This window comes from Muscardinus avellanarius (assembly GCF_963383645.1).
Source record: "Muscardinus avellanarius genome assembly, chromosome: 10".
NCBI classification, from domain to species: Eukaryota; Metazoa; Chordata; class Mammalia; order Rodentia; family Gliridae; genus Muscardinus; species Muscardinus avellanarius.
Genome location: NC_137796.1, coordinates 107,460,415 through 107,488,099, shown reverse-complemented (window position 1 = coordinate 107,488,099; position 27,685 = coordinate 107,460,415). Strand labels below are relative to the sequence as shown.

General features: G+C 45.5%; 1 protein-coding gene across 17 annotated transcripts in view; it reads left to right on the top strand.

Annotated features, from left to right (window-relative positions):
* RBFOX1 (RNA binding fox-1 homolog 1) overlaps positions 1–27,685 on the top strand; it is a gene marked incomplete at both ends in the record, with an annotated part of 617,808 nt that overhangs the window by 238,291 nt on the left and 351,832 nt on the right. For 5 of the 17 annotated variants that reach the window (XM_080704721.1, XM_080704739.1, XM_080704735.1 and 2 more), the window contains one exon: positions 24,588–24,674. The exons of the other annotated variants lie outside the window; for them this stretch is intronic. In XM_080704721.1, the coding sequence (XP_080560847.1) occupies positions 24,588–24,674 (87 nt within the window). Of the gene's footprint in view, positions 1–24,587; positions 24,675–27,685 lie in introns of those variants that run through there. 17 annotated transcript variants of the gene reach the window in all.

Here is a 27,685-nt window from a genome sequence, read left to right as displayed (position 1 = left end):
AGCAAAGAAAGTTGCATCGGTCAATAAAATTTCTGATTTCCGGTGTTGCCCCAGAGAACTTCGCAGGGTTCAGGCTCGGCCCCTGGCTGTGGGCAGGGTATGGCTTGTCCCATGTGGCTCTCTTGAGAGGAATCTGTGTCATACAGGGTCAGCTCTTAGGCACAGTGGCTCCCAGAGCCCCTGGCCCTGGCCCATCCATGTGCTGAGTGCAAAGGGAAACTGAGAAATGAGCAGTTAAAAAAAAAAAATTAGCAGGGGGAACTGCTAAGAAGGGGGCTTTTCCAAAAAACCCTCAGATCCAGGGCATGGGTTTGCAAAATGGTTATCTGATTGGACCATCTTAGGTCCTAAAAATTTTTAGGGAGTGTGGATTGTGCTCCTGTTCCAGATCTTCCTAGCACGTTGTAAGTCTGATCGATTGGTGGCTGAAAAAGAGCGAGGGGACCCCTTCCCGTCGCCTGGCACCTCGTTCCCTTGCCCAGCTGTTGACTGGTATTTCTCACCTTCCCTAAGCCTTTGGTCTTATTTTGTTTCACCTGCCGCTGGAAGCATCACTGGGCGGGGAGTTTTACACTGCCTCTTTCTCCACTCACAGCGCAGGGAATGAAGTCGGATGCATACAGCAGTTGTTCAATAAAGCCAGGAGTGAATGAATGAATCCCTTTGGACGTTCTGGAACCTCTAAGTGAAGCAGGGCAGCACTTAGCACCCCTCTTCGCCTACTGACAATGGCCTGTTCACTCACTCATGCTCTACTTGTTTATGGAGACATCCTTTCCAAGTGTTGTGAGTTAGGAATGGCCCCTGGCACTGGAAGCTAGAGTTTCAGGAAAGGAAGAAGATGCTGTAGAGGGGAGGGATGGAGGAAATGTTTTCAGAGGGTAGGCAGCCCTGTGCAGGGAGACAGAGGATGGTAGGCACAGGCTGAGTGTGTCTCCGGAGGAGCTGGCGGGTCAGGGAGCAGCTAAGGATGGTGTTTTAGGAGTCCCTGTGAGCAAGGGCACCGGTTTGGTTCTAGCAGGGGGAGCACCATTATTGAGTGGGACTCGGTTGTAACTGGGGTTTGGTCTCTGTTAACAGACCATGGGCCTTCTTCCAGGATCTAGGGCCATATTGAAGTGGTGGGGAAGCCAAAGACTGTGGTGGGTGCCTGGAATCCTAGTACCTGGGAGGCTGAGACAGGAGGATCACAGCTGCAGCAACTTAGCGACACCCTCAGCAACTTATTGAGTTCTCGTTATAAAAATAGAAAAATAAGAAGGGCTGCGGGGGATGTATAGCTTGGAGGTAGAATGCCTCTGGGTTCAATCCCCAGTCTAGAGACAAATTAATGAACTAATTACATAAAATTATAAGAACAGAATGGCGTGGGGAAATGAAGGTAAGTGGATTCTCTCTGAATGAGTGAGAGAAAGTCATTCCGGAGCTGCAGAGAGACCCATAGGGCATTTGCAACCAGATTTGGGAATAGAATGTGGAGTGAGGGTTTCTATCAAAACGAATCTATCACCAAGGATCCTCTTGGCATCTTTATCCAAACCACTAAGCCGATGTACTTATGGGACTGGTGAGGTGAGACAAAAATCACGAAGAGGGCCCCATTTTCTCAGCCTCCAGGTGTTCGAGCCCCTCCTCGCAAATTTCTGCCACCTGGCTCATGACCACCGTCGATAGGTATGTGATATTTTAAAATTCACTAATGTTTTGAACCGACAAGTAGACTTTCCCCAAACTCCAAAGAGAACAAAAGCTACTGCTGCGATGCCTTTTCCCCAGATTACCTGGAGATCAGCGTTCATTCATTCAGTTGTTCACAGGTTCATTCCCTGCTCCCCTGCTCCCCTGCTTGCTGAGCTCCGTGCAAAATGCTCCTGCCTCCCCCTGACCCAGTTTGCAAAGAGCAAGACTGCGGTTAACTTCTTTGTATCGCCTCTCCTCCTCTCTGCCAGGACAGCGGCACAGAGTATCCTACCCAGGGAAGGACGCAGCCCTCTCTCAAACACTTCCAGCATGTGGAGGGGAGCTGCCTGGGCTGGGGATACACAGCCTTGGTCTACCTGAGTGATGCTCACCCCGTGTTTCGATCCTGTTCTTGGTGCTGTGTTTCAACACACACAGATTCCAGGTTAGGAAGTGGAGCCGGAGCACAGCACCAGAGACAAGATTGGCTTTGTTGTTGTTTAATCTAGAGCTATGGAACAAAGTCGAGGCAGCCGTAGGAGCTGAGGGCCTCCGGTTTCCTAGGACTGAGGAGCAGATGTGCAAAAGGTTTAGTCTTGACGAGCCTTTTCTTTTCTTTCCTTTTTTTTTTTTTTGGCATTTGCTGTTTGCTCAGGATTCACTTTTAAGAAGTGAATTGCAGTTATCAAAACCAACAGCCCGTACCCTGGGTCTTCCCTTCTCTTTCCCTGGGTCTGCTTTCTCTTTATCCATGCAGATGCAGGCCTGGGTCCAGTTCCGCTCTTGTGGGAGGCCGAGAGATGCCTGCCTCCCTGGGTGTTTCCTGAGAAGGGAGCAGTAGTGGTCTCTAAAAACAGAAGGAACAGACACACTGGCACACTGTGTGTCCAGCTGTCCACTTCTAGTGGCTTTCAAAATTTAGATGATAAACTTATATCTACTTAGAACTGTGGGTGCCAACTTTCCCCAAAACATGGTTTTAAAAAAATAGGTGGGAGGCGGAGACAGGAGGATCGCTCAGGTTCAAAGCCAGCTGCGCTGGCTTAAAAGACCCTGTTTCCAAATAAAAATATAAAAAGTAGGTCTGGGAGTGTAGCCCGGATGTAGAAGGGCTTCCAGGAACCCCAGTACCACACACACACACACACACACACACACACACACACACACACAAAAGAAATAAGGCATCTCTGGACTTGCATGCAGAACAGAGAAGTCTTGAGCCTGGAGTTTAATCTCAACTCCATCTTTGAAGGACAAATCCAACTGATTTGAGCCAGGCACTTCGCCTGAGTTGGGGGGGCTGAATTGCTTCTTCCAAAAATAGGGATAAGAAGAGCCATTTTGTACAGTTCTGAGTGAGAGCGAGTGAGCTGTAGCTCTGGGCTTGAGAAGTAGTCAGCGGGCCATAGGTGCTTGTTAAATAAATGGATATGTCAAGGTAAAAGTAAAATCCGCTCATGGAACACGGATATAAACTTTCATTTTCCATTTCAACCAAATCCGTATGATAAATGCATCGATGGTCTGCCAAGGATGCGATCCCAAGAAATGTGGGGTCTTTCGGTCCCTCCTGCCTGCTCTGCCCCCCTTTCTCCTGTGATCTGCCAGACCCCGTGTCGCTGTTGGATTGTAATACGACGACACAGCTCAATTAATGCTGCGTGGCAGGAGGAGGGGGAAATAAAAATGGTCTCAGCTCTTGTCAGTAGCAAAGTTATTTACTTTCAAAAGCTGACAGAATCACACTGCAGGGGCTTCGTTTATTTCTATTCGGAATGTCATTATTCTGTGGTGCAGGAGTCTTGGGCACAGGTTGAAGTTGATTCCCATAAGCTTTAAGGTGGCAAGTGCCTGATAACACATGGACTGTCACCCGAGAAAGTCCGGGGGAGCCCTTCTGCAGCATGGGGGTGCTGGGTGCTTGGTACCAATGTCACCGCAAAGATGTCACTTCAGGATGCCTTGCTAAAGGTGACAGGTGCTTCTTCACACCCGGCCACCTGTCCTGTGAAAGGGAGCAGGTTTCCAGCCATCTGATCATTCATCCTCTTTATTCCAAAGCAAAAGAATGAGGCTTGTGACCCGTGGTTCTATCCCATACTTCACCTGGGTTGCCTCTGGAATTTTTGGAAACCCCAAAGCAGTTCTTGGAAAAGGGCTTGGCTTTGGTCTAGCTACTGTCTCTACTTACATTCCCTGACAGGCATTCTCATCCAAATACTCTGTAGAACTCCATCCAGTTGTCTTTTCTTCCTCTTTCTTTCTTTCTTTCTTTCTTTCTTTCTATCTTTCTCCTTCCTTCCTTCCTTCCTTCCTTCCTTCCTTCCTTCCTTCCTTCCTTCCTTCCTTCCTCCCCAATCACACCCCAAGGGTTTGCGGTGAGCAGGGAGACACTAAGGGGTTGTGTGCAAAAATTGCTTTGCTCTGATGCAGTGGCCAATTCATCCACTGGGCGTCTCTATCCTGAAGCAGAGACTCAGCACTCGGGAGCACTTATTTTTTTTCAAATATTTTTCTTCCTCCTTTTTCGTTCTTTTTTTTTTTTTTTTTTTTTTTTTTTTTTAGGTTCTTTTTGGTTCCATTCAAAACAAAGAAAAAAAGAATCTCTGTGTAAACCGTAGGAGACACTGAGACCATTGGGGGACCCAGAGAATCCCGCTGCCCTCAACACGGTGGTGGCAATAATAAAATAATTAAAATAATGAAATAATCAATAGCTTTTATGGAGTACTAGGTGGCAGGCACACCATCAAGCACTTTTCCACGGATCACCACATTTAATCCCGTGCAAAAGGCATCCAGGGAGTTGGAATGGATGCCCTCATTTCTAGAGGCAGAATCCGAGGCCGCGGTGGGAGAAATGGTACCCGGGTTGCTCCTAGTCTGTGCTGTGTTCTTGGTCTTTGCCTGTGGCACCCCTTTTCACCCCTGTGCCGGCTTCTGGTGGGTGTCAGTTTAAGAGGCTTCTGAGCCCCACTTTTAACAGAATGGTCCTCTTAACATTTCTCAGGAGACACTTGTCAGAAACAGGAATGTGGGAGATCTCTACCGCAGTGATGCTCTTCTGGGTTTGATTTTCAAGTCATTATGATTATTGCTGAATGAATTAGGATAGACCAGGAGGCCCTCAGACCTGGAGAGGAGGAGGGAGGAGGGAGGAGAGAGGAGAGAGGAGAGAAAGCACAGGCCAGTGCAGAGCATCACATCCGCGGCCGGCCGAGTGATGGAGTATACTTCTCGGCAGCCAATTCCAACCCCCAACTCCCCGTCGTGCCAAGAAGCACTCCAACTAACAGGAGATGCAGTCACTGGCCGGCTGCGTATTAATGATTTATACACCGCACCGCAGCTTTTGTTCGCTGGCAGGGCCCGGTCCTGTTCATAAAGGCCTTTCAGGGAGTGGGGTCCTGGCTGGCCCTGCTGCTGCGCTCAGCGCAATGCGGGTTGCTCCATAAATCAAAAGAATTCAGTGCTCTGGTGCCTTCTCCAGCTCTGAGATGGAGCGTGTGCGCGTGCGGCGTGTGTGTATGGGCGTCTGTGGGCACACGCACCTAGGGATTAATCAGATTTTACTTAGGGACATCTTCACGGCCTCTATAAAGATTGAATGAAGAGGGGAACCATCCATCTTAGGGCTTTGGGGTTGACTGGCTGGCTTTCCTGACACATCATGGCCCTATTTGTTTTCTGTTTGGGGTTTATGCTTTATGGTGGTGGTGTCTGTGCAAATGGGCTGACACTGTTTTATTAGCATAAAGAGATGCGGCTCCATTCGAGTCCCCCTTCCCTCCAGATCATCAGAAAGGGCAGGCAAATGGGAAGGGACTTGACTGAGCCCTCTCCCTTCCCCACCACCACTGGACTCCAGAGGCCTGCGCTCTAGAGACAATGGGAATTAAAAAAAAATTGCTGTTGTTTCGATGGATGATTCCCTCCGCCTCACCCCCCCAAAAAAAAAAAAAAATAAAGAACACTGCTTTGCTCTGAAAATGAGTGAGAACATCCGTTTTCTGGATATAGAATTTTGCATTTAGGGAATGTTCTGGGGAGTGAACCATAGAATGAACTGGCTCGAACCTCAGGATTTATTGTTTTTTTTTCCAAATTGGCAAGAAAGAAAATGCTATTATTGTATGGTTTATTTGAATTCCTCAATCCTTCTTTCGAGATATCTATAGAGAAAGGTCTTTTTGTTTGTTTGTTTGTTTTTATTGTGGATTACGCTCGTGTTCTCTTAATTATATCATGTGTTTCACTTTGTGTATGGTTGTATATATTTTTTCTTTCCCTATAGAACCAAGGACTGAAAGCTAGCAGAAGACTGAGTGGGTGTTGGAAGGGAACAACACATGTTTAGAAAATTAAAATGATCCTTTAAATATTCTACCCAACAGGATTATTTTTGTACAAGATAGTTTTAGGGACTACTCTTATTTTAAAATAAAAAAGATATATAAGGCTTTTAGGGAATAAACGCATCATGTTAATAGAATCCCTAAATGAAGAAATGTAAAAAAAAAGAAAGAAAAATAATGAATAAAGCCTACCCCACCCCCATCCAACCTGCGGTTTTAAATTCTTTAAATAATTGTCAGAGTCAGAGTTTTGGCTAACTGATTCTTTTTAGCATCCATGCCTATAAAAAAAAAATTTAAAAATGTTTTGCCTTTTTTTGAAACATCCAGTGGGCTAGTCATCTATAATAACATCGAAACAGAATATTCAAAGGAAAAGATTGCTTTTTGACAATGCCATTTTCCTTCAAAACTGGAGAACAGGTTGCACATATTTACATAAGCAAATAAAGAAGGCGACGACAAATTTTTCATCACAGGAAATAGTATGCGCTGTGGGGCTAAGAAAGCACCTGTCCGGAAGCGTAGGTTAGGTTCACGGTGCTCTCATTTTTGTGTTTGCCTTTTTCCTCTGTTACATGAACCTGTGAGTGTCTCATTGTCTTTAATTATGTCTATGAGGCACAAGACAGCCCTCAACATCTGCTCCATTGTTTACTTGGTTTACATATAGCTTTGATGGGTTATTAAACAATCTCTTTTTCAAACCCCAAACAGAGAAGCCAGCCGATCCCATATTATGGCGTTTTTGTGAAGTCCCATTATGCAATTAGCACTTGGGAATTTTGCAAAGCTGGTGATTCACCCAAATAAACATCCCTTTATTCGGATATTTCTTCTCGGCTTTGTGAAGAAAATATCAATTTCCAATCCAATCCAATCACATTTCCTCCCTAATCATGTAACAGGCCAAAAAGGTGATGTGTTAATACAAGGGATGGTGCCTTCCCTTTTTGTATCAGAAAAAAAAAAGACAAGAGTAACTTTCCAAAATAATGATGTCTTTTAACTCAAGCCAGCAATTACTACATTATATAAGACAACTCTCCGCTTCTCCAAGAGACAGGCTTGGGAGAGTTTCTGTGATACTGCTGGAAGAGAAATGTATGTTATGTTTTCCACCATTTGTCCAATGCTTCTGATACCACATGATCTGCTTATAAAAGACTTATCCAGCCATATAGCTTAAAGCCCGTGATGCGATGCCCATGGGATTCAAGTCACTTCAATACTCACCCTTGCCGTTAAGTTTAAGTTGATGGTAAATAATGAATCTACTCATTTAGAGACATTTATTTAGCCTCTGCTCTGTTGCAGAAACTGGGCTCATCATGAAGGGTCCATGAACGCGGAAGCCAACTTCATCTTTCACCCCCCGGGAGGTTACACATTTGTGGGGAGACAGTCAATAAGGCCAACAATCGCCCCGTGCATATGGATTACAAGGTGCTACAGATGCTCTGAAGGAAGGGAAGGGGGCCCTAGGAGGGAGCAGGGGCTGTATTAGGGGGCCAAGGAAGCTCTCATTGGATAAGGGACATCAGAGCTGAGATGGAGGAGGAAGAGGGCAGAGGCATGAAGGTCCTGATGGAAGAGGCATCTCTACAAAGCACAGGTGTGATGGCCGCTGTTATCTCCCTCAGTGATCTTGGGAAACAGAGAGAGATGGAGAGGGGTCAGAACTGGTAGGGTGGAAGCTTAGATATGGAAATTGGATTTTATCCCCCCCCCCAAAAAAAAAAGGAAAGAAGTAATAACATAACACTCAGGGGCTTTAAAAAGGAGGTAAATAACATATTTAGCCTTTAAAAATGAACACTTTGGATGAGAATAGATTAGAGGAAATAGGAGTGAAAGCAGGAGGTGGGGACTATAGGGGGTCCCTCAGGTGAGATGAGGAAGCTGAAGAAGGATGGACCAGAGTGAGAGTTTCTGGAAACAAGCCAGCTAGTCACCCTGAACCTGAAGTCCCACCATGAAGAAGAAGTGCCATGCTCTGGAGGCAGATCTGAAGGGCCTTGAGAAGGGTGCCGGGCAGCGCCGACTTCGGCTTCAGGCACTTGGGAGCGAGCTGCAGGCTCATCCCAGACAATCCTGGGGGCCACTTGGACTTGTAAGGGCTGGATGGACTTTGTTCAGTTGCAGTGTCCTCATTCACAAAGTTTTCCCCGAGCTTGGAAGGTGGATTATGCACATTTTAGGAGCCAGCTTCTAATCCAGGGAGACAGCTTAGTTAAGTACCTAAGTACCTTATAGGAAGCACCTCTACCTTCTGCCTCTGGTCAAAGGATTTCAGGAGTTGAATGCACACAGGTCAGAATTGCCTTTCAACCTTTCAATATCGGACACATTATGAATCTCGTGGACTTCTAACTAGCTATGTGACCATGCTTATTATCTTCTTTGAAGCTTCATTTCCAGGTTTGTAGAAGAGGGAAGATTACGAGGTTGGCTGCATGGCATTGTTAGGAGTATGACCTCAGATGGTTACTATAGCATCCAGCAGGGTACCCAACCAATGGAAAGAGCTCCAAAGATGTCTACAGTCTTGGAATCGGTGGTGGCAGAGATGGTGGTGACAGGAGACGGTGATGGTGGTGATAGATGTGTTGGTGTCAGAGATGAAGATGCTGGAGGTGCTGGTGATGATTATAGTTTCAGAGATGCAGATGGTGGAGCAGAAGATGGTGGTGGAGACTATGAACACTGCGTGATGAAGGTGAAGACTAGTGATAATAATGGCAGTATCAGCCAGGCGTGGTGACGCACGCTTGTAATCCCCGCGCTTGGGAGGCTGAGGCTGGAGGATCGCACAGGTTCAAAGCCAGCCTCAGCTACTGAGTGAGGCTCTCAGCAACTTAGTGAGACCCTGTTTCCAAATAAAATATAAAAAATAGATCTGGGAGTATAGCCCGGAGGTAGAAAGCCTCTGGGTTCCACCCCCAGTACCACCAAATAAAAAATAATAATGATGGAAGTATCAATGGAATGGCAGATGGGGATGCAGGTGATGGTATAGTGGGGATGGTGCTGATGGGAATTAGAATGTAGCACAGTACAACACTTGCACACAAGACTCCCTGGATTCAGATTTGGTTCAAGGAGACCACTTACTCTATCCATATCCTTGGGCAAATTACTTGACTTTTCTTTGAATTTTCTTATGTTTAAAGTGGGAATGATGATATTGATTGTCAGCCATTATGAGGACTAAATGAATTCATATTTATAAAAATAAATGATAGCCACATTTGCTGTTCGAAACAAACTCTGGAACAAACATAGACAGCATTTGTTAAATAAAGGGCTGGCACAGGCTACAGCTTGAAAATACAAAGGCACCTCATGGCTTCTGGTCAGCTTCTTTTTTCTTGCTTTTGCTTTTCCTAGCAGGCAGGAAGGGCTACCTTCCCATTCCCTCCACCACTGTGCCCAGCCCCCATTCTCCATGTGTTCTTCGTAGAACAGGTGTGTGGTGAGCAGAGTTCTGGCAGGATGCGACATGAAAAAGACTCCCAGTAATGACAAAAATAACACCGAGGGCTGCTTTGTGGGGAAGGCAGATGAACACACCACTAGCTAGCATGATAAATAGTGCCTGCAAATGTGGAGTCCCGGTGGGAGTACGGAGACATATGGGGACCAGCACAGTCGAAGCTGGGCCTCATCGGGAGGTCGAGCAGTCAAGGCAGGCCGCTCCAGCTCCATGTCTCCTCCTCCTCCTCCTCCTCCTCCTCCTCCTCCTTCTCCTCCTCCTTCTCCTCTTCTCCTTCTCCTTTTTTCTCTATCCTGATTTTAAATACTGTAAGTTCCTTTTGTCCCTTTGTTCTATTTTGGTCCTAAAAGGAGCATTCGTCTTTGAGGCCAACCAGAGAGTCTCAAAGGAAGGGAGGTTCGTATGGTAATCCTAAAACAAATGGCCACCTTGGAGTCTGTGAATTTCCACTCCAGCTCTGTGCCACATTGTTGGGGGAGATGGAAACAGACACAGAAATGTTTTATGGGATGCTAAGGTGTTGAGTTCAGACCTGGGATGGCTGGGTGTGCAGAAAAATCAGCTCCTAACCAGACCAAGGCATCTCCCTTCTTTTTGAATATAATAAACATAGATTAGTTATACAAGTTAATGTGTTTGACTGGCATTTCTGTACGTGCATGTATTGGGCATTGCTGGTAACCTAATCCATATACAAGAATTTTTGGAAGGAGCAAACCACCCTCTCTACCACTCCTCCTCCTCCTCATCATCATCATCATCATCATCATCGTCGTCGTCGTCGTCATCATCATCATCGTCATTATCCTGGGGATTTAACCCAGAGGTGTTCTACCTCCAAGCTAGGCCCCCAGCCTTATTTTATTTTTTATTCGAAAACAGAGTCTGGCTAAGTTGCTGAAAGCCACATTACATTGCCGAGGATGGCTTCGAAACTTTGATCCACCTATCTTAGCCTTCCAAATACTGGGATCACAGGTATGCGACACCACCCGAGGCTTCCAAGCAGTATTTAAAAAAAGAAGGTGTGGACTGTGGTTTTTGATCTTCAGACACGGCTTGTGTGTCTGGGTATGGATCCGTTTGGGGCAGTACAGCCTCTTTGGCCTGGCCCTGGAGCAGCAGGGTTTCTCAGGAAGGCTGTTTTAGAATTCTCATTTGCTACCCACGAAGCTTTTCCAGAGACTTAAGAAGTTTCAGCAGAGGTGACGTTTAGCATGTGGGCACCTGGGTGTTGGCGTTAGTGCCTTAGCAGACTTCCAGGATCCCTGGCTTAGCAAGTGCATCGGCATGCTCAGTCATGCGCAGCTTGGGGAGGAAAGGACACTGATGTAGAACCACGCAGGTGTGGATTCCGACTTCCTGCTCCAGGATCTGTGAGTGATGTCAGTTCTCAAACCCCTGTACCTTCATCTGGAGAACGGGGGATACTATGAGACCTATGGAATTGGTAAAAGATTGAATGAGTAGACATCTTTAAGGTGAGCTGGTTGTGGCCTCAGAATTCCTTTCACTTGGGAGACGGAGGCAGGGAGATTTCAAGTTTAGCATAGAGCACTTGCCTAGTATGCACCAGGCCCTGAGTTCAATCCCCAGCACCCAAATCAACAAACTATTCAACAACAACAACAACAAAAGAAACAAGCCTTAAAGGTGCTGAGAAGCTGGGCATGGTGGCGCAAACTTGTAATCTTAGCATTCGGGAGGCCGAGACCGGAGGATCGCAGTTCGTGGACAGCCTCAGCTATTTAGTGAGGCCCTCTATAACTTAGTGAGACCCCGTTTCAAAATAAAGAATACAAAATAGGGCAGGGGGTGTAGCTCGGAGGTCAAACACCCCTGAGTTCTATCCCCAGACCTGCTAAAACAAACAAACAAAAAAGGTGCTGAGAATTGTGTTTGGTACATAGCAAGTTTTACAAAAAAACATCTATAGCTGGGTGTGGTGGCGCACACCTGTTATGCCAGCACTTGAGAGGCTGAGACAGGAGGATGACAGGTTTGAGATTAGCCTTAGTAAATCACAGCAAGGCCCTCAGCAATTTAGCAAAGCACCGTTTCAAAATAAAAATAAAATAGAACTGGGAGAGTAGCTCAGAGGTATAATGCCCCTGGTTTCAGTCACCAGGAAACACACACACACACACACACACACACACACACACACACACACCCTTGTTAGCGAAATAAGTAAAAACATGACTTATTCTTGTGCACATGTGTTTATATGTATGCTCTATTTTCATGGTCTTTTCGTACTAGTCTTGAATCTATTAATTGCAAGAGTTGAACCTCAAACTGGCATAAGGCAAAATAGGATTTATGGATTCATGAAAGAGGGTAGTTGGAGGTGAATATATTGTGAGTAATCACTTCTAAGCCCAGCCCTCTTTTGGTATGTGAACAGATATGGTCCTGCTTAGATAAAAACAGTAGAAACAGAGCTCAAACATTTAAAAATGGAGTCAAGCCCAGGGAGTTTTAAGTGTTTGAGCTCTGTTGTTATATTAAGTAGAGGCACTCCCCACAACAACCCTGTGTGGAGGGCATTGTTGCCTTTAGTTTATAAGAGAATTAATTGAGGATCAGAGAGGTTAAGTAACTTGCCTGAGGCAACAGAGCCAGGGATTGTTACAACCAGAACTTAATTTCAAAATGGATATAGCGCCAATCTCCGACTTCATAGGCAACAGGCTACCTAGCTTTTATAATAGACAAGTTTGTGTTTTATTAGTAAGTTGGGGATAAAAAGAAATATATGCATTCAGTAAAAAACATATTTCTTGGAGGGGCTGGGTTGCAGGGGATTGTGAATACCCTATAGAGATCAATCCCCTTTGGAGATCTACTCACCAAGCACAAACTGTGTGACTCATGAAAGTTATACGACCTCTCTGGGCTTCTGGTTCCCTATCAGTTGTAGGAGGACTGTACCAGAACTTACCTTATAGGGTTTCTATTGACGATTAAATGAGTTAATACTCAAAGAAGTTAGAAGGCGTCTGGCAAATAGCAAATAGTATCTATGGTTTGTTAAAAAAAAATTAAAAATAGATTGTAATGTAAGAGTCATAAAGGAAATGAGGTCACTTGGGTGGTTCCACTTTTGATGTCCCCAGAGTGTCCCAGAAGGACACTGCTAATCTGGGAAGTTAAAAATCCCACCTGTCAGAGGCTCTCTGTGGCTGCCAGCTGCCTGGCTATGACATCGTGGAGAAACCATCTTGCAATAGTCAGCTCCGGACTCAGTTCCAACGAGGAGCTCAGCTGCTGGGCCGGGCACTGGGTGGCTGGGGCTCCTCTGTGAGGCTGGGCCCTGCGGTCTTTGAGAACACCAGTGTATTTTTCACCTCCCGTTCTCCACCAGAACTGTGGGTGTGCTCCCATCATACGTCTGGCTCCGTGGTCTCCGATTCCTGGTCTAAAGCTGGGAGAAGCCAGCAGAGAGAAGTGCTGCAGGTGACCTGCTCCAGTGACCCTCCCTTGGTGCCTGGGAGGGCAAAGTATGTGGCCTTGAGCTGGGCATGGTAGAACACTCATGTGTAATCACAGTACATGGGAGGCTGAGACAGGAGGATCACAGGTTCATGGCTAGCCTCAGCAGCTTAGTGAGGCCCCCAGCAACTTAGAGATAAACCCTGTTTCAAAATGTAAAATAAAATAGGGCTGGGGGTGTAGTTCAGATGCAGAATACCCCTGGTGTTCTATATAAAAAAAAAAATGTGGTTTTTGACCTCGAGGTGACTGGCTTGGTTGTAGAGTGTGAAATGTCTTGGCACCTCCCCAAGTCCTTTGACCTTCTTTCTTCTTCAAACACCTGCCCCCTCCGGAGCTGTGAGCAGAGCCCTCTGAGTGGCAGATATACATCCTCAAAGTCACAGGGCTGGCAAGCACGTCAACCTGGTTTCATAGCAAGACAGCCATTTGACCTGCCAATGTAAGCCCGACTTAAGGGATTCTGACTTGATCCATGCCTATCCTTGAGCAAAATAGTACAGCACATATGGGCTGCATACTTACTTCAAAATCTGATAGCAATTCAGAGGTCCCTCCAGAGTCACGGGATGAGTGTCACGGGGTCGATCAGCTCCCTGCAGCATTGATATGAGAAATTTTTTTTGTGTGAGTTGTGTGCAGTTGCCAGGAATGAGTGCAAAATTGCTCAGCTGGTTCAAGTATCAAAAATAAGAATGGAGAATTATTATGTCATCCCTGGAGAAAGAACTGAGATGGGAAAACATGAAGGGGTCATCTGGCCCAGCAGGTGCTGTTGACCCCTCAGCATCAGGTCAAAGGAAGGTCTTCCTAGCTGGTCACCCCACCCCCCAGCATTCTCTCTGATCCTGTGGGATGTGCAAAATCCCAGGTGCCTTGCACTGTGTCTTGCTTGAGCCCCCATTTCTGGAAGGGCCAGCGGGGTTGGAAGTTAGCCTTGTTCCAGGTGTTGGAGGATTCTGCTTGCTCCAGTGCTCCTAATCACCATTAACATTCTTGAGACTCAGTGAGAAATTGAGGGGAAAGAGATTAAGAAGCCACTCAGCTTGCGTCTGGGCCAGGCCAACCTTTCTCAAGGCATGCTAATGGGCGTCACAAGCCAGAGAAGCTTCTCACAGTTGCTGGCAAGAGAAGGTCTATTGTCTGTCTGGGCTACAGCTCTGCTATGGGCTAGCGCTATGGCCTTGGCCAGGTCTCTTCCCTTCTCCACACCTTAGTTTTCTTACGGAATGTAATAAGTTTAACAAAATCTACTTGATAGGACCAGAGGCGATAAACTGAGATAACAGATGTGAAGAGATTAGTGCACTTTTGGTGCATAGGAAGCATTTGATAAGTAGTAGAAACTGTGATAATGGTAAAAAGGAAGATGGGGAAGTAGGGGTAAGGAACAAAGAGAAAATAAAATGGCCAATCACAGGACCCAACATATTTCATTCTTACTGGCCAGAGAGTCAGATAGATAGATGGACAGATGGACAGGTAGATGAATGAGTAGATAAATGGGTTGGTGGGGGGATGGATGCAAGAATGAGTCTATATCTATCTATGAATGAGTCTATATCTATCTATTTATATCTATGAGTCAATAGATAGAAGGTTGGTTGGGTAGTTGGGTGGATGAGTGGATAGATGAATGGATCGGTGGATGGATGGATTGTTGGATAGGAGCCTAGATGGATGGAAAAGTCATGGGTTGATGGATAAGTGGATAGATGGGTCAGTGGATACATGGATAGATGGGTGAATGCATAGGTGGGTGGTTGGATGAATGAAAGGGTGGGTAAGTGGATGGAAGGATGGAAGGATGGATAGATGGATGGATGGTTGGATATGTGGTTAGATGAGTGGATAAACAGATTTATGCATGGCAGAATGGGTAGATAGATAAATGAGTGAATTAATGGAGGAGAAAAAGAGTAGGTGTGTGGGTTCATAGATGGATGGATGTGTGGGAGGGTAGGTGGATAGATAGATGAATGGTTAGATAGATGAGTGCATGGCTGGCGGGCATGTTAGTTATCAAGTCAGTTTGAAACATCTGAATCAAACAAGGCCAAACAGTATTAAAAAAAAAAAAACTCTTCTCATGTGTTTGTAGATACTAATAGTCATCATGAACCCCGGGAGGGAGAGAGAACAGGCTAACTTACTCCAACTTACTTGACCAGGGGATCCCTTTATAGTGAAACATCTAAGGAGCATGAGGAGTCAAGCTTGGGAGATGGCAGGCCAGACGCTCAGCTTCTAAGCATGAGGAGTCCAGCTTGGGAGATGGCAGGCCAGACACTCAGCTTCTAAACAGAACACAGTGCACAGGGCACTCAGGTGACCCAGACAATGCACTGGCTGCCTGGGGTTGGAGACAAAAGCTGGTCCCTGGTCCTGGAGACCTGTGCTATTTGGAGTGTTTCACAGGCGCGGCCCCTACAAGCACCTGCAGCACAGAAGGCAGGGGACATAGGGAGACACAGAGGAACCTATAGGGATCGGCTGATTATTCACCTCCCATCCAGAGAGTCCTCAGGGAGTATCTCTTTGCCTGGAGCAAGGTCAACTAATTCTCCAACCCTGGTTGCCATTCATCCCCAGACAGGTCAGAGGTCGGCTCCTGGAGCATTGTTGATCTCAGCAGACGTGATGTGCAGGGTTGATATTCTTAGGTTTGCTCATTCAGCCAGTCAGTCTGGCTTTCAGAGGAGAATCAGGTCAGGAAGCACTTAATGAACCAGGGGCGGCACGCTGCTGCCTTCGCCACTGGGGGCTTGAGTTCCTGACGAGAATCAGCAGCCTGCTTGCTTACAAGACCTGCTGGAACGTTCCTTGTGCATCTTCATAACTGCTTTTGGAGGTGGGGGCAATTCAACATGATGAGGAGACGCAGTATCCCAGATGTTTTTTCTCCTGTTTCAAAGGTACCATTTTCACTATCCTCGTAACACAGCACATGAGCTTGAAGTTCCTGTGTTTTGGTTCCAAAACTATATTTTCCGGGCAGAGAAATGACATGCATATCTTTTGTTAGCCCTTCTGTGTTCATTGTTTTTGTGTGTATAGGACCCAGGGCATTCTACTTCTGAGCTATACGTCCAGCCCTATTTTATTTTTGATTTTGAAACAGGCTCTCACTAAGTTGCTGAGGGCCTAGCTACGTTGCTGAGGCTGGTCATGAACCTGAGATCCTCCTGTTTCAGCCTCCCACGTACTGGAATTGCAGATGTGCAATATCATGCCTGGCTTCGTGTTTTTGATGTGGAACATGGAAAAAGCAGTGAAGTTCCTAAGAAAGAAGGGGTTTATAAGTTGCATTTGTAAACATGATTATATTAAGCCAATTAGGGGTTACCAACACGAAGAGTTCTGATATTCTTGACTTGAGGCCTTAAACCAGACGCTGCTATGTCACTATGATAACTACCAGCATCCAGGTACTGAGTGTCGCCGGTCACGAGCCAATCGCTCAGCTAAACAGTTCAGTAGATTGTTCTCATTCGAACCTCTAGGCTGCTCCTTAAGTTATGATTACTCATCTTATTCTAATTTTGCAGATAATAAATCCAAGGCACAGAGAGAGACTAAGTAACATGTGCAAGACTACAGAGCTAGCACTTGCTGGAAACTTGGAATTTTAACGGGGGCAGAATATGAAATCTTAATGATGCCATGGTGCTCCCAAGAGAAAGATCAGGCTGGTGAGAAGTCTAGGAAGTGGTAGGAGGGCCAGGCAGCAAGAGGGGCTCATGTTTCACCATGCACTGGTCTTTGTTGTAAGACATTGTGCAGTTAATTTATGTATATGAACTGAAGGCCATCCATGGTTGGTTTGGGATATGGTTTTTTATTCCATTATGTGATGTTTCTGGTTGTACCGATCCTCTGTTGAGGACTCCAAGGCAGGAAGTTGATGACCCAGTGTATACTACCCACAGGCTACGAAAGCTTTTTCCACAAAAACCTCACCTTCCTGGTAATCAGTGTGATAGTGTTATGACCCCGGTGCTGAGGGATCTGTTAGAGCCCACCTCCCCTTTCATCAGTCAGGTCAGGCCTGATATATGCTGCAGGACTATATGCTGCAGATGACATCTCAGGGAACTTAGTTTCTGAGGTCCGGGTAGGAAAAGCCCTCCTGTGCTGCATTTTTGCCTGCAAGAGGGAGTGGGCCTGTGTCTGGTGGTGAGTTGCGTTTGCCAATTTGCCTGCTAGCTGCTGCGTTAGCCGGCTCACTCCTGCTGACTCAGCACACATCAGAGGCCTGTTTCTAGGTAACAGACAAGGCACACATTTTGGTGTTTAACCCAAACAAGCCACCTGGTTTCCCAAGGCTCCATCTTTTCTCAGAGATGACAGGTCATCCTGAAGACTCCTTGAGCACCTACTCTGTGCCCAGTCCTGGAGAAAGGCAGGAAAATCAAGCGATCAGCACAAGGTAGGGTAGATAAGGTAGAAGATGCCTGGCTATAGATTCCAGCCGGGTCTTCATCACCCCAGGACAAATCAGGGCTGGGTTTGGGGATCTTAGCCCCATCGAACATGAGTGTTGGAGAAAGCGGGGAGTCTATCTGGAGGACCCAGCATGTGGCTGCTTACTGGAGGTTGCCAAGGTCCGCGCAGGTGGCTGTGTGGGGAAGGGCAAGATGCACGCTGCCACAGAGACATCAGCGCGGGGCCTTAGTAAGAACCTGAGGAGGCAGCTGGGCCCGAGGAGCAGAAGTCAGAACACAGCTTTGCAGAGGAACCTTAAAGACATCCTGAAAGGAGTAAAAATAAACAAACCCTTCTTGAACACCTTCCAAATGCCAGGAACACCCACATGCGGCATGCCATTTTCCCTCCACTACGCACCTGCGAGCAGGTACAGGTGTTGTTTCGTTTTACCCCCGTGGAGACTAGGGATCCAGGCTGTGCATATCATCCTAGATCAGACATTAAAAAGGGAATTGGAGCCAAAATCCAAACCTAGCCTCTCTAGCTTGGAGACTCATACCTTCTCTATGGTGTCTCGTTGTCCATAGGTGGCTTCTGGTGACCTTGGAGGTACAGGTAGCTCTGTTTTCTCTCTGTGTTACCCTTTTTTAGTTAAAGAAGTGTTGGTGATACTTTTTTGTTTAGCTACCCTTTTAGTCATCAGGTCAACAAGAACAAACCATCCCAAAAAATGTTGTTACTGAGACTTACTGAAGTCCTAATACAAGGGGTACACGCTAGAGCCAGATGCAGTGCTAAAAGGATTCTTGAACAAAGATGGTGGTGCAGCCAGTCCAGTCGTTTCTGGAGCAGCAGAGAAGGTTCTACTGGAGACGTGACCTTTGACTTAGGCCAGCAAGGTTGAACTTGAAAGGGAGGGAGGGAAGAAAGGAGGGCATTTGCACAGAGCTAGAAAATTTGAAGGGAAACGTGGCTTCATAAGAATGTTTGGTAAATGCCCACGGCCAGTGTGGCTTGCACTAAAGAGTGTCCAGTAGAATCAAGCATAGCGTGGCCTGGGAGCTGAGTCAAGGTGGGTAGCAGAGGGATACTGTGAAGAGCCCCCACTGCTGTGGGAGGGTCTCTGTTACTCACCTTTGCCTGGAAACAGGCTGGTATGGCTAATTCAATGACCTGTATATCTGTATCATAGGGTAAACATTGTTGATATCCAAAACATAAAAAATGCAGTTACTAGTAAATTAGCATGCCACTATAGGATCCAGAAACACCTTGTCTTATGCGCTTGGCTTTATTTTCTTTTTATGGTTACCCATCACAACGGACATCCCACTTCTTTCTGGGATGCAGGTGAGGAAGGAAGGATGGGGACCTTGACATGGGGCTCTCCTTGACCTGTGAAGGCAGTACTTCCTTCATAGACTTGAGTGATCATTGGGAAGAGGATATGAGGCCTAACATGTTAGAATTTCTCTACTCTTCCAGGAGACATTATAAATCTGAATTTTATTTGGGTGTAGTGGTACATGCCTGTAATGCCAGCACTTAGGAGACTGATAGACAGTAAGATCACAAATTCAAAGCCAGCCTCATTAACTTAGTGAGACCTTGTTTCAAAATTAAAAAAAAAATAAAAAGAATCGGGGGTTTAGCTGAGAGGTAGCACTCCCCTGAGTTCCACCCCCAACACCATAGAAAAAAAGAAAAGAAAAGAAAAAGAAAAAATATGAATTTGCGTGGAATGCTTCCACATTAGACACTTGCCGTTTTTCACTATGGAGACAGGTCATCACTGTGCCCGTCTGTGGACTGGAGCTGGTCTTTAAGGCTGTAGTTGGTTCTGTGGGGCAGGATTGGGTCTCTGCTGGACTTTCCCTCTCTCCTGTCCTGCTACAATGCTTCTGTTTATGCAGAAGTGTTCTCTCGCACAGATGTCTAGTCTTCTCTGTCTACCACTCAGAAGGGGCCATGGCGGGCAGATCATCCTTATGTCGGCTCTGAGGTTCTGCAGGGGAGATGTAGTATCTGAGAGCCGGAGAGAACACCCTTTAAGAACAGAGTGTTGTCATTGGAAGGCAGAGAGAGATGGGAGAATTGTTTCAGGAGGAGGCATGAGATTGAACCATCATACTCTGGGTAAGAAAGAGAAAATAATCCTTGATGGGGATCTCTGACATGGAGAAAATCAAATGAACAGGCACCGAGAGAGCCACAGGAAAGATAAGAAATGAGAGAGGCGGCAGAGGGAACAAAAAGGACTGTGTATTTGCCCTGCATTTGCTGTAGGAGAAGGGTTGATTCCGTGACAGGTACAGAGGAGAAGCCAGTTAAGAAGAGAAGGGAATGCAGCTCAGGACAGCGGGGTCTTGGGCTTACCTGGTGGAAAAAGAATTTCAGCGGGAGCCAATCAGAGACATAGAAATTTATTTAGGAAAGAAGAAATACACATTCGGGAGAGTGTGGGCCGTCTACAGAGAGAGGCAAATTGAGGAGCTTATAGCTCTTTTTTTAAGGGGTGGGTAGGAGGAGGTATGTGAGGATGACATCAGTCCTGTAGTCACCAGATGATTTAGGGTGCTTTTGATCCCCTGCAGAGTCTTCATTATCTCTCCATTGTCTTTTAGTTGACTTCTCTTTTGTGTACACTATTTAGGAATGGGATGGTTAACAGTACCCAAGGAGATTGCTCTTTCCTGGGACCTCTGTCCTCTGATCACCAGCTATCTCTCCTGCTTCCCTGTTCTTAGGTTGGGCAAATAACAGTTCAAGGTATTTTGAAAGCGAGTATATTTCCTCTATGGTATCCAATCATTTATTTCAGATCTTTGGTGTGATCACTGTTATCTGATCAATTGATACCTCTTTGAGGACACTCAACAGTGCTCAGGATACTGATTAAAAGACCTTTAAATTCCTTTGAAACTTGGGATTAATAGGCCTGGTTGTAGGGAGGGTGTAGGGCTGGTTTGTTTTTCCTTTATGTCTCTTTTCTACTCATTTCTTCTATCTTGTATCAGTATCTGACTTCTTGAATACCATGCATGTTCCAGAGGAAGCCTGGCAAATCACAGGCTCTGAGCAAAACCTGGAAAGATGGCCTGTTTCTGCATGACCGTATATGAGCTAAGAATGTTTCGCACACTAAAATGGTTGAAGCTATTAAAGGAAGGATAATATTTCATGTTCTGTGAAAGTTTCAGTGACCATTAACAAAGTATTATTGAAACACAGCCAGTTGTTCTCCTATCTCCTGTCAATGGATACCTTTTCACGTTACATCAACAGAATATTGAATAGCTGAAACAGAGAGTATCAGATCTGCAAAACCAAATATGTGTCATCTATATATTTGAAGAAGAATGGTTGTCATCTTTTACCCATAAGGGCGATATAGCAGTTAACTCCTTGTGACCCTCCATTTGAATTCAGTGTGTTTCAGAGGTCTGCCTGTGTCTCCTAGTTAGAATTGCTATTCCTCTACGTTCACTTCATTTCATTCCACCATTTTATTATTTTAAGTTCCTTTGATATACCATAGATTTAGTATTGCATGCTAGGTAGCTAGCCATTACCTTGAGCCATGGGTACCAGCTCCTGGGGAGTAGAGATACACTGAATGTAATATATAACTTCTATAAGGGGGTCCAACAAGATAGAACCATTGCCCAGTAAATCTGTCTCACATTTCTATTTAGGAAAACAGAACCCATGCTAGGAAAACCCCATTTTGACTAGTCATGGTAATTTATTGATAGCTTTGTTATGTGTGCTGAGTTGAGAACAAGAATCCATTCAACCCTTTTTTTTTTCAGTACTGAGGATTGAACCCAGGGGCATTCTATACTCAAGCTAGATCCCCAGCCCTATTTTTAATTAATTAATTAATTAATTAATGTATTTAATTCTTTCTTTCTCCCTTCCTTCCTTCCTTCCTTCCTTCCTTCCTTTCTTTTGCAGTACTAGGGATGTAACCCAGGAGTATTCTAACTCTGAACTATACCCCCAGCCCTATTTTTTTTTTCTTTTTTCTGGAAACAGGGTCTCACTGAGTTTCAAAGGGCCTCACCACCTAGTAGCTGAGGCTGTCCATGAACCTGGATCCTCCTATCTCAGCCTCCTAAGTGCTGCAATTATAAGCATGTCCCACAATGTTTGGCTTATTCCTTATTTTTAAAACAGGGTCTCACTAAGTTGTGGAGGGCCTCACTAAGTAGCTGAGGCTGGCCACTAAGCCCTGATCCTTCTGTCTCAGCCTTCCAAGCACTGAGATTACAAGTATGTGCCACCAAAACTGTAAAAGTTGTTGTTTTTTTATAGCTTAATTGTTTGGGGTTCTTTTTTCCCCCTTCTTTTGTATTTTTGGAACTGGGGATCAAACCCAGATGCCAAACTTTCAAGCCAAGCATTTTGCCACTGAGTCTGGGCTGTGTTGAGAACAAGGATTCATTCAATACATTTTCAGAATATAAGAACTACAATCACATAGAACAGTAATATATAAATAGAAAATCAAAACCACATGAGTAACTGTGGTTGGGAATGGAGGTGTCAGGGGCAGGAAGACAAGGGCACCAAGACGCAGGCAGCGAAGGCCAATGAAATGGAGAGTTGAACTTGTCCTCTGACACCGAGCTTCCCAAGAGCCAAAGTAAAAAGAGTCAACCTTTAGTTTCAGAGAGGGACAAGAAGATAGTACTGAGGGGCAGCAAAGGCTTTTGTTCCATGGAGTTCTTAAAAAGATGAAAGAAAATATTGTCTTCACAGACTATAGCCACTTATTCCTATATGCTGCATATATAATTTATCATTTATCCCTCGATGGAATCAGCAGATTCTTTAATCAGACTGTGTGAATATGATATGCGTTTATAAATGATCCATAAGATGATCCCCTGTATTCATCCAACTCTGTAATGTCTCACTCTTTATGAAGAGTGAGTATATATTGTTATTTTTCTCCTCAAAAAACCAAGGATCTAAATGTATAAATTTATGGGCCAAGGGAGTGAACTGTTTCCCTGCCTCCTGGCCCGCTCCCTGGTCTTTCTGTGTTATAACAGTAAAGAACCCCAATTCCATCTGAACCCGGCCTGGCTTGCAAAACTTGTAGCTCTCCCCGCCGACTAAGAAACATGTCCGTTGTCTCATAGTAATGTTTCTGTCCTCTCTGGTAACTTCTCAGAAATGCGGTGTTGAAAGTCAGAGTCAAAGGCTAAAGTTAGAAGCGGTATCGGGCGGTTGAGGAAGAGGGGGTCAGCCCACAGCTGTTCCGGGAGCTTTCTGAGTTGTACGGCTTGGCTACGTGGATGCCTGAGAATCAATTACAGAGAAACCTTGTCAAGATGGCCAAAATTCAGCCTTAAATAATTGAATTCTCTGCCAAACCCTGTCCGCTGTCGTTATCTAGAAATGTAATTATGCAGCTAAATCAAGCAACTAAAATTAGTGTAGTGTAAAAACACCTTGGCTGTCTAAAAGTGGAGGAATTGACATTCGGATTTAGAAGAAGCCGATCGTTGAATATGTTTGGCGGTGTCTGAAGCTCTTCCAGTTCTGACAAAATCTATATCCCATGCCCTGTGTGGAGAGAGAGGCGGAACAGGGCAAGGGAGGTGTAGATGAAGGTGATTTTCAATGGTCCTTGGGCCCCTGGACATGATACAGCTGGGAACCTCTATCAGGATTGTATATTTTTCTCTTAGAGTTGTGGGACACCCAAAGTGCCCATGTACTTTCCCGATATAAAGATTGGAACCGCGACACACTGAATATCATCTTAGCCTCTAGTCTGAAGTCAAAGATGCGTCTACATCAGCCATCAGGAGGAAATGTAGATAAGAATGGTTTCGAGCTGCCTGTCTCTACAGGTTGAGATGTGGTAACAGGGTCTCAGCAGTACACACTCTTATGGGGTGAGTTGTTACTATCTTAGTTTCTAGAGGAAACTAGAGTTCAGAGATGCTCTGTCCCTGTTCAGATGCACACAGCTGGTAAAGGAGACACCCCAGTCGGCATGATTCTAATTCATATAATCTCAAAGAAGCTTATCTACTACCATGCAACACATCCTCAATAACCAGCCAGGCATTCTTGAACGCTAGAAAGATTTCCCATGATCACTGGACTGTGTGTCCCTAACATAGTTTGGGTACACATTGGGTACACCTTTATTGGCCGAGAAGGGGAAATCTCTCTCATTAATACCTTGGATATTACTATATCATGGTGGATTGTTCATAAGAAAGAATACCTTTAGAGACAAAATTGGTGCCTGTGACATTGTCTCACAGAACGCGATACAGTAGTGAGTCGTGTCACGGCCAGGAGTTGGGCTCAGGAACTCATCTGGAACTCGGCTCTACCTCCTACAGGCTGGGAGTCCACGGGTGAGCCACTGGGGCAGGGTGAGGCTGCTTGTGTCACACGGGACTGGGAACAGCACAAGAGAAAAGCACTAATTTGCTCTCACACACAACCCGCGCTGTGCAAATACTAGCTGGCGGTTTTATCTATCGTAATACTTAAAAATTAGCCCCTTTAACATGGAAATCAGGGAGAGAGAGGGAGAGAGAAGCCGGAGTGAACCCCTTCTTGGGTTTATTTTTGACCCACACCAAGGGCCGCCCACATGAACCGGCTTGGTTTCAGTTTCAAGCAGCCACTGATAATCATGTCACTTCACATTTCCCAGTTATTTTTCCCTCTCCCCAAACCCTCTCTAGACACCGTCCCTTGCCTCAGGGCCAGAGCCATCAGGACGAGTTCATTATCTGGGAGCCCGACGCCCCCCGTCACTCAGTGCCTCTCTCTGAGAACTAAATTAATGAAGAGTATTTCGTTAGTCCTGTTAGGCAAGCCGCTCCCAAAAATAGCGCCTTCCATTTTAGTAGCTTCGGCTTCGCAGCTGCCCTGTCTCTCCGTCGTCTGGGCAGAGAAGTTTCACGTTAAGAGTTGCTGATGCGGATTTTCTTTCTTTTCCCCTCCCGGCTTGATGAGCGAGCGCTTGGCTCCTGACAGAAGCGATTTGGCTCTCGGCTTTGTAGTTCGGAAGAAGTTGGGCGTATAGATTTTCCCCTAACTCTTCATTGATGTGTTGAGACTCCAGAGGGAATCATATCTTCACTTAAAGAATGTTGGCGTCCCAAGGGGTCCTCCTTCATTCCTATGGCGTGCCCATGATTGTACCGGCAGCCCCCTACTTCCCGGGACTGATTCAGGTAATGCAAGGCCTTTGCCAGCAAGAAACTTAACTCCGGAGCGCTCCGAGTAATAATTGGAATTTTTATGGTTGAGAAAGCAGACACTTTTAATACAGGAAAAAAAGCCTTCGTGTAGTCAGTGAGAAGACAGTAGGAAATCAAAAAGATGGATCACCCTAATCTGGCTATTGACATCTCTCATGGCTGAATAAATGGTGTAGTTGAGCTATATTTGCTTGTATTGATCCGGCTGCTGTTTAACATTCATGCTTTGCTTTGAGAGATTGACCACGGGGGCAAAGATTTGCTCTCCTGTCCAGCTTTCTGAGGGACTCGGTCTCCCAAAGCAGATCAGGAGAAAAGTACCTTATCATGAAGTGACGTGGTTAAGAGATTTGACCGGGAAATGGAGGAAAACTTGAAGCAGGCAGTCATTTGTAGGACGCCCTCACATGGATCACCCGGGGTTTGGAGATGGCTCCTGCTGCCTGATTTTGGGTAGTGATCTGGGTGGGAAGGGGCACTCTGGATAGGGGAGATTTGTGAAGTTCAGAGGTTGTCAGTGGGAATCCCATTACCGGTCGATTTCATGGAAATGGTGGTTAGAGATCGGAGGACTGAGACAGATGTATGTTAGTTTCATGGCAGGCGATCCTAGGAAAAGAGGTTCATGTGCTGGTGAGAAATGTAGACCTTGTTCTTTACCTTATCCTAAGCTTGGTCTGTCTGTCGTCAACATTGGGTTCTGGGTCTGTGTCTGAGGGTCTCTGGAAAGCTCGTGTCTACTAGTGGTAGAGCCTAGTAGGAAACCCAGTGGCTTTCGCTTTGGTTTGTTGAGAATAATCCCCTCTGTCATAAATTCTGTATCTCCTTTCTATGGGGAAGGAAAACAAATATATTTACTATATCCTTTCACCTTCGTTCTGTATAGCTGATCCCAGGCCCCTACCCCAAGTTTAAAAATTCTACAATAATCTAGGTCATTCATTAGAATTTCGGGGGAGGATTCTAGTCAACTACTATTTTTCATTTTCTGAAGGTTACCTTTTTATTTATTTTTTATTTTTGGTGGTACCAAGGATTGAACCCTAGTATGTTCTATATTTGAGCTATAATCCTAGGCCCTTTTTTATGAAGCATGGTTTCACTAGGTCTTGAGAATCTTGCTAAGTTGCTGAAGCTGGCCTGGAACCTGCAGACCTTTATTTATTTATTTTTTTCTCAGCCTCCCAAGAACTGGGATTACAGGCATGCATCCACATGAGAGGTCTCCTAATGTCACCTTTTATTAACTAGGAAAAACAGGCTGATTCAGCCATACATGTGAGATTCCAGATAAGAGCAAAATATTCTATCCTCTGGATATATTATGGCCTTTGGTTGATTGAAGAACTTCTCCATATTATATGTTATAATTAATCAGGCCACTGGGAGAATGGTCCTTAAGAACATTGGAAAGGTCCGTCTTTCTTGGCTGAGCCAGGCCCGTGGGGCAGAAATGTCACTTCTATGGTAGGACTGGCTGGTGAATAGGAAAGTTCCTGGCCCTTCGCTTCCACCGCAAACTTGGGGTGAAGGGCAGCAGTTGGAGTTTCCCTAGACCCTTGGCCACCTTGGCCAATAAATAATTGCAGGCAAATCGCACCGCTCACTCTGTGCTGATTGATGGTAAAATTGCTTCTGAAAGTTCTCATAAGTTCCTGTTATGGATTAAGTGCCGGTGTAGGAAAAATAACGGCACCCACTGAAATGGGTGAATGTAATCAGGTTTAATGGACTCGAGAGCTTGTTGGGAATTAAATAACTATCGATTTGCTGGAATGTTGCTGTCATTACGAAATGCCACTCTGGACGTATTACCCCAGTGATAGATGAGAAGACGCAAGGGCCGGCTGAGAAATTGGGGAGGCCCTATTTCTTCTTCTTTGGCAGAGCATTCGAGAAAAGATCCGGTTACTTTTGGACGGAATGAGTGATTTTACTTGCAAACCTTAGCATTTTCCCAAGAAACGCCTCAGTAACTAGTGGCCCAAGAGTCAGGAAAGCACTGAGCGAGGGCTCTCTAGACCTGCCATTGACATCTGCTCCATCTCTTCCCTCCCCCAGTCCCCAGCACACACTGAGAAGCCGAGCCCAGAGAGACGCTAACTTTATTTCTGGTTTGCTAAGACAGCCCATGTCATTTGCCCTTTGGTACCCAGGAACTCACAGCACCCCACTGCACTCTTTTTTTTTTTATTTTTTATTTTTGCTAGGGGAGGATGAACAGTGTGAAAAAGGGAAAAAATTCAGAACTGTATGTTCTCGTTTCCCTAAGCTTCTCCTGCAAGCTGTTCTGCCTCCAGCTCCAACAGCTGGCTTGGCCAAGCACTTGACCTTGGGGGTTCCTTCCCGCCTCAAGATGCAAAGTCCTTTCTATAGAGAATTAAGGTGCCACCAAGCACCTTAATAATGTCACCAGAAAGACAATGAAATTATCACAATAGTGTGTGCTTCGTCCTCAGCAAGGATTTCCCAGTGCCTGGAGACACTGGACAGAGTGATCATGGCCGTTCACAGGGGTCCTTACACCACCGCCCTCCCAAACCCAACAGCCAGCGTGTCTGTGGCAGAGGCGTTCTCTAAAATAAAATACAAGAGCTTCTTCCTCCTCCTCCTCCTCCTCCTCCTCCTCCTCCTCCTCCTCCTCCTCTTCTTCTTCTTCTTCTTCTTCTTCTTCTTCTTCTTCTTCTTCTTCTCCTCTTCCTCTTCCTCCTCCTCCTCCTCCTCCTCCTCCTCCTCCTCCTCCTCCTCCTCCTCCTTCTCCTCCTTCTCCTTCTCATTATTTTTATTTTTATTTATTTATTTTTAACTGGGAATTGAAACTAGAGGCTATACCCCTAACCCTATTTTATTTTATTTTATTTTATTTTTATTTTAAGACAGGGTCTGGCTACATTGCCGAGGCTGGTATTTTATGTCTAAACTTGTTGAATGTAGATACCCCCAAACATTTTGCTTTCTAGCCACATAGAGATTCTGGAATAAAT